The following is a 7,152-nucleotide window of genomic DNA, read 5'->3' as shown; positions in this document are numbered from 1 at the left end:
TTGCTGATCTCTGTGAACTCTCAGTCAGACACCATCACAGCAGCTAGGTCAAAATATTAATGGTTAATTTTTCAATTTGGATTAGCAGTAGTTTGCAAACTGCCTCCATTTGTTTTGGCTCCAGTTGCCAAAATACAAATACAAAAATAGTTTTAATAGGTTACAAAATAGTTATAATAAATAAATATAAAACCATTATAATATGAATGAACAAAAGCATTTTCATCCTACAGCGCAATATATGGGGAGGGGAGGGGAAGACTCTTTGAAACGGCGTGACACTCCACCACCACAAAGGACAAATGTACAGGCAGAGGGAACGACTTGGCACCCAAAGAGCCCTTCGGGGATGGGGCGGTATAAAAGCCTAATAAAATAAAATAAAATAAAAATAAATAAATAAACCCAGGAACTGCCATTTGCAATAATACTCCCCTACCACAGAAGCCCGTGCTGGCATGGGGAGGATGGTCCAGGGATTTTCCCAGCTTCCACAGGGCTTTCAGCCTGGGAAAGCCTCCTATGCCACCCAAGGACAATGGGGAACCATTGGGTGGTAATAGGAGTTTTCAGATTGGCTGCAGAGTTTTTCAGTTTTTATGCTCCCCCTGCCAACTGAAACCTCATAGGAGGAGGTGCAGCTATACTGTGGTGATGCTGTCCCTGACCACTGTGGAACTGCCTCCTCCACCATGGACTGCACTGCTAGTTAGTTAATCTCAGAATGACCAACTTGACAAGCCAAAAATGACAAACAAGGTTCATACAAACCAACAAAGCCTCACTCCCAGTTTCAGAAGACATGTTCATTCTTGCTTTCTAAGGCTGTTTTCAGGATAAAATGGAGAAGGGGGGAATGTTGTGAGCCACTCTGTGTCCCCACCAAGGATAAAATGAGGGTATAACAGAATTAACTAATAAATACCATAAATAGTAGAAGAGCAGCTCAATCTGTGGAGGCATTGTGGGCAACTATGCATTTATGTTCTAAAAGAAATCTTGTTAAAAATCTGTCAGAAAGTGAGGAACCAAGGAATGAAAAGGGATGCCTTGTCCCTATCCATAGTATTTGCATAGTATTGAGGGCAAGAGTGGAGGAATGTGTCTCCCACCAACTACAATATTTGCAAGACAGTGCACTGTGCTTTTGACCTCTGCACATTTCATCAAGATTTAAGGCAGGTAAACAGAATACAAGCCTACAGGGCTTACTGTGCCCTCATATGAAAAAGAGGTTATCTTTTGTGAATCTTTTGTGCATTATGAGCAAGCCTCTGTTTCCAGAATATGTAAGCAGCCACTAAATTAAAAAGGGAATCCTGGTGGAAGGCTACTTTGGTATGGCTAGGTAGGGATTTTACTCTATGTGCCCCTTAACTTTATGGGATAAAAAGTAAAGGCAGAAAACTTATGCGCTAAATGGCTTTTGAAAACTTTTACAGTGAACAGTCTGCATTTATCACTATTAAAACATTGCAGGGAGCAGAACAATTCTGAAAAAAAAACAACCACTTTAATTAGACAACTGCAAGCACCTCAAACAATAGGTTATTGTTACAACACGGGGAACCATCTCACAATCTAGTTATTGCAAAAGCATGTGAATAAATTTAAAATGGACCAAGTCAAGAAAAAGTGGCACCATAATATGTAAAAACGGAAAAAAATACATTCATCCCACTGACTTCTAAAAGAGGCTAAAATATGCCTCTGAATTTTACATTCTAAAATCTGTATTGCCTATGAGTTCTCTTTTGAAATCTACTTAGGTTTTTCTAGGAAAACACATAAAATTTTGTGTGCAACTTACAAAGGAAGAGTAATTCCTTAATATGTCAATTCATGGGAAAAATAAGCTAGTGCAATCGGTTTTAGAAACATGTAAAGCTATATATGGAAGGAGCATGATCCTTTTTTGTACTATAAATTTGAATCCACTGTTCTTTCTTTTCCTTCCTGAAGAGGGAGCATCTTTTTTTTCTTTCTTTAAAGGTTAAAGAGTCTGCCCAAGGAATCCTTCACCAAATCTCTTCCAATTATGAAGCCTCATGCATTAACCCTCCTTATCAGACAGCATTACGAAGCCCTCCTGCCCCAATTCACTGCAGAGCAAGTAAGCCAATCTATCCTTAAAAGCACTTGAAACAGGCAGACATTTTCCAGCACTGCTGGAAAGATAAAACTATTGAGTTCTCTTTAGATAGAAGTCTTAGCCTTTCCTTTACAATGTCTTTTGGGGAGAACGAAATGTCATACATAGGAGCAACTTTCTTTCAAATTCAGCCTGGGCACAGCTACGAAAAGGAGATCTTGACACAGTTCCTGGCTGCAGCTTCAAATCTGCTGCATAGTTTGGATGCTGTAGGTCTCTGGAGTTTGCAGCATGACTCTAAAATGTATGTGTCAGGGTCCCCATCCCATTTTTAATGGAAATAAACATTTACAGGTGCAGTTACATACAGTATTTTACAAGAAAATTGTCCCTTTGCCAGAAGATAGAATTGTATATTTTCCCCCAATTCTGACTTGGTGATGCCTCACACTTGTAAATTATATAATACTCAACTAAAATATTTTCCATAAATAGTTACAAAACCTGCCAAAAATACATGAGAGGAGAATAAAGGATGTTCTTGTTCAAAAAGTGGGTGTCTGAATGCCGCACAACACAAGAAACAATGCTTAAAGACACATTAGTGTTTTCTGTAGAGTCAGTAAAACTACCAGCTGAAGACAAAAAGACCACCCCTCCCAAAAACACAGTGCACAAAAAGCTAAATGTCAAACAGTACCTCAAAGCAAAATAAAGGTCTGAGGTTGAAGCCAGCTCATTTATGATCCTGTTAAAGAGAACTTATGACAGTCACCATTTAGGGTCGGATGTGTGGGGACATGGGTGCTGGCCCAGGGTGAGAGCTGGAGATTCTGCTAAGAATTCAACCAAGGGTGCCTGAGGCATTCACTCGCTGAGGCCCGCTTCTCTGGAACCATTTCTAGCATAGGGATCAAGAAATCTGTAAACTCTGCTGCATCTTCTTGAGGCCAACCATACTTTTCCACAAGGACATCAAAGAGGCTCCAAGGTTTCAGCTTTGTAATGTGTCGAAGTTCTCCTGCATTGGGGAAAGAGGCAATTAGTATGACAACAGGCTTTGTACCTAGCTGATTTTTAGCTTTGCATGAAAATTTTACTTGACCACAGAAAACCTCATTTTATTCACAAGCCAATGAATAAAGAGGCTTGAATGCATATAATCACTTATTTGGATATTTTGCCCTTTCTATTAGCAAGGAATCAAGGTGAATATTAATGAGAGACTGTGTTATCGAAAGGAAAGAACCTACATTTCATATCTACAGATATATTCATAATATATGTAAACCATTTACATCATCTCTGCCCAGCAAACTACAGAACAGAAAACCGTAGCATGCATTTTCTTTTCTATTTCTTCCTGACATAAATGTTTGTAAGTGTTAACATAAAGAATCAGAATTCATAAATGATCACTATTGCCTTACAAAGAAGCAAACGTAAAGCAAATGCAAGGCTAAGAAAGCAGGCAGCCCAGCCCTGCAGCTTCTCTATGACAGCTGTTATAATCTGCTGCCAGGAAATCCTTGCTGAAGCTGAGGTGGGCAAGTGGTAAGGAAATTTAAAATTCAATGAAGGGATCTGACTACTTATTTAATAACAAACAGATTCAAAGTCTTTATTCTAGAAAAACTACTACTTTTATTGGTTAATCAAGACAAGTGCCTGACGCTAAAAGGAATCAACAGCAGTTGCAAAGATTCAAAGCGCAGTTTAGGCAATTATAGAAATTCTGGCATCACAGTGACATAGAGACCAATACATTTACATATAGCCAATAACCATTAATCAAGTTAGGCATAGTCAGTACAACAAGTCTCATCACACTCAAAACTCAGCCCTCTCCTTCTTGGGATCTGGCATCCTCTTCAACATAATGGATGCCTAAAGAGAATGGAGGAAGGCAACCTTTAACACAGAAGTGAGAGAGAACAAGCAAAAACCACAACAAAACAAGGACGATAACTGTAACTGCAGACTTCTTGTCTCCAGCAGAAGAAACGGAAACAAACTCTCTTGCTAGGGTACCAGGTTCTTATGAGAAGATTTCTATTACAGAAACAGGAATATAGAGTAAGAAGAAGTGCATACCACGAAAAATAATACATGTATATTAAATAAATTATTTCTTAAAAGTATAACTTCTCCAACATTGTTCCTCCATTTTGTTTATTCACTGAACATTCAACATTTATTTCTAATTGTATCAATTGTAGAGCAACACGTAGTAATTTTTTTCCTTATTTCAGTTTAAAACATAAAAGCATAATCAGGTATTCAAGGAGAACATATCATATGTAACAAAATACACAATATGTTTCCAATAATTGAATTAACTATTTTTATAATTTTTGAAACAAAGATCAAAATCTTCCCACTTTTTGATGTAACCTCTCCATTTGGATTTGTTCAGTCTTCTTTAAAATATTTTACATCACTTGTACTTGGTTAATTTCTTGGATATTATCATTAAGATACAAGCAACATTCATTCCCCACTAAGACACATACTTCTCCCTGGGTGAATAGTAAATAATGTAAAAGTCACTAGAATTTGCATAACAATTTCTTCAGTTGCTGCAATCTATCTGTAATAATAATAGAACTAAGGTGAATTAAGTTAGTGATAGTCAAGCAGTATACTTAGGTGTAATATATCCATGTGATTAGCTAAGGTTTTATAAAAAGTGAACAATCCTCTTAAGAAAGTTTCAGCAGTAGCATTAGGAAGGTGACTAAAGAAGGTATCATTCCATTCAAGAGTAAAGTGGTATAGGTATCTAAAAAGTTTCCCCATTTGGAAAAGGCTTACTTCTTACATATCCCTGAAGAGTACACACCTACTCAAAAACCTATACCTTTATCCACAACAGAGTACATCACTCCTCTTCTCCTTTCCTCTACATTCCAGTCTTTCTCTTCTCTTTACTGCCACTCAAAGAGAGACACTCCCATCCCACAATCTTGAACTGATGAATTGGTACTATCAATATCTCTCACAATCTGCACTACATCTTATACAATAGGCACAATTCTTCCTCCGGCTCTGTATTTAACATCCCCTTTCAAACACACACAACTGCACCTCTCACACATTGTTATTTCCTAGCAAGCCTCTCCAATAATTCCAAAACCCTTTAATTACTTTATGATCCCTTTCAGGTCCAGTTGAAGATAAAATATGCTTATATTTGTTAGAAAGAATATTTAACTATTTCAATTTTAAAGTCATCCTTACAGTCTAAACATACATCAGGAGGAAAACAGTCTAGCTTTTAATCCAGATAATTTAGTTCTATCCAAAGGATCTTGATGATTTACTACAAAAGAAGAGAGGAAGAGGAGGGGGAGAAATTTGGATTTATACCCTGCTTTTCTCAACTATAAGGAGCCTCAAAGCAACTTACAAATGCCTTCCCTTTCTCTCCCCACAACATACACCTTGTAAGGGAGATAAGGTTGAGAGAATTCTGAGAGCTCTGTGACTATTCCAAGGTCCCCAACAGGTTCATGTGTAGCACTGGGGAACAAATCTACTTCACCAGATTAAGAGTCTGCTGCTCATGTGAAGGAGTGGAGAATCAAACCCAGTTCTCCAGATTGGAGTCCACTGCTCTTAACCACTTCATCACACTGGCTCTCAAGCTTCTGCGTGGGACCAATAAATGTTATCATAGGGGGCCCCTGGGGAAGTGGTAAAGAACACAAAGGAAAGCACTAACTCATGTTGGTTTCTCAAGAAAGGTTGGCAGCATATTGAAGAAAATAATTCCTGCGTATAGTTCATCTGAAGGATTGGGAAAAAGTTTTCCACAACGAGGCAAACAGGTCAGGAAAGTCAGAAAGATGAGAACAAAGGCAATATGGCAATGCCTTCTCCTTATCAGAGTGCAGAAAAAATATAAACTGAATTTATTCAACCAGCTGCAGTTTTTAGCCCACTAGAAACAGATACTAGGCTCAATGTTGCATTCCTTGGTCTCAAATGGTATAATGAAACTGCAGTTTAGTTCTTACTTAGCTCCAACTCGCCTGGCTCAACTGGGGCAGTAGCAGGAACAGTACTGAACCAGTTGAAGCGTGTCCTGAGTGGCAGCTGTACGAACAGGATTGCTTTCTAGAACTAGGGGTGATGTTAACTTGCAATGGCTTGCATAGACACACTCAGATCACTCAGGTATTCTGACAGCAGTGTCAGACCTGTGTCATCAGGAAGACCTGGAAAGGACCTGCCCAGCAAGGCTGCAGACAATTCTTCTGCCGAGATTATAGTACCCAGACTCCAGGCTTAATGTTATGCAAACTGCTGTCAACAGGAGCAGCCAAGGCTCCTGTAATCTTGTTGAGGAACAGCATGTCCTAACATACTTGATTCTGAAGCTGGGTTATGACTTGTCCTCCTTGTTGAATTGTTTCCCCAAGCTTTTAAAGATAGCCATTTAGCACATTGAGGGCCAGCATCTTGTCAATGTGTTGGCATACCCATCAATAGACTATCAACATCATCATAATTAGACTTGCATACTTGGATAGTTTGCACAAAATCTTTAAATTTTTGCGGGTCCTCCAAAATATTTGAAAATCTGATAACAAAATTCCAAGGATCCCAAGGGGGCCAAGGTACAAACACAGCCACAAGATTTGTTGCACCAGGGACCGGGTACTCATGGAGACGGACAATGATTTCTCATAGCTGCCGAAATGTTGGATCTTTAGATTCTTCTTCTTCCTTTTCCACTGCTTTATGGTAACATTTCCTTCGGAATTGGAAATAGTTTGGGAAATGCAATTTCATTAAAACCCACTCAAGACATTCTCATTCCATTCTCATTACTTAAGTTGACATAAGTTTTATTATGGATAAAGTCCTCTAAAAAGATAAAGTCTTCTAAAAAGGAGAAAAAGCTTTTTATAGTTCTTTAGTATGAAGGGATACAGAGAAAAGTAGCCAATCATCTGAAAAATCTTTAGAAAGACCTGGAGGGGGAGTGGCTGGAGCAGCAAGCACAGGCCTCTTTCCTCAGGGCTCAGAAACAGAAGGATAGAGGTTAGTAGTTG

The 7,152-nt window shown here is 38.7% G+C and overlaps 1 protein-coding gene across 9 annotated transcripts in view; it reads right to left on the bottom strand.

The window, feature by feature from the left end:
- Nucleotides 1-1,491: 1,491 nt before the first annotated feature.
- SRPK2 (SRSF protein kinase 2) overlaps nucleotides 1,492-7,152 on the bottom strand; it is a 185,931-nt gene continuing 180,270 nt past the window's right edge. For all 9 annotated transcript variants that reach the window (XM_048502382.1, XM_048502387.1, XM_048502388.1 and 6 more), the window contains one exon: nucleotides 1,492-3,113. In XM_048502382.1, coding sequence (XP_048358339.1) covers nucleotides 2,929-3,113 — 185 coding nt within the window. In that variant the 3' untranslated portion in view covers nucleotides 1,492-2,928. The remainder of the gene's footprint in view (nucleotides 3,114-7,152) is intronic.

This window comes from Sphaerodactylus townsendi, linkage group LG06 (genome assembly GCF_021028975.2).
Source record: "Sphaerodactylus townsendi isolate TG3544 linkage group LG06, MPM_Stown_v2.3, whole genome shotgun sequence".
Classification (NCBI taxonomy): domain Eukaryota; kingdom Metazoa; phylum Chordata; class Lepidosauria; order Squamata; family Sphaerodactylidae; genus Sphaerodactylus; species Sphaerodactylus townsendi.
This window is presented reverse-complemented; position numbering and strand designations above follow the sequence as displayed.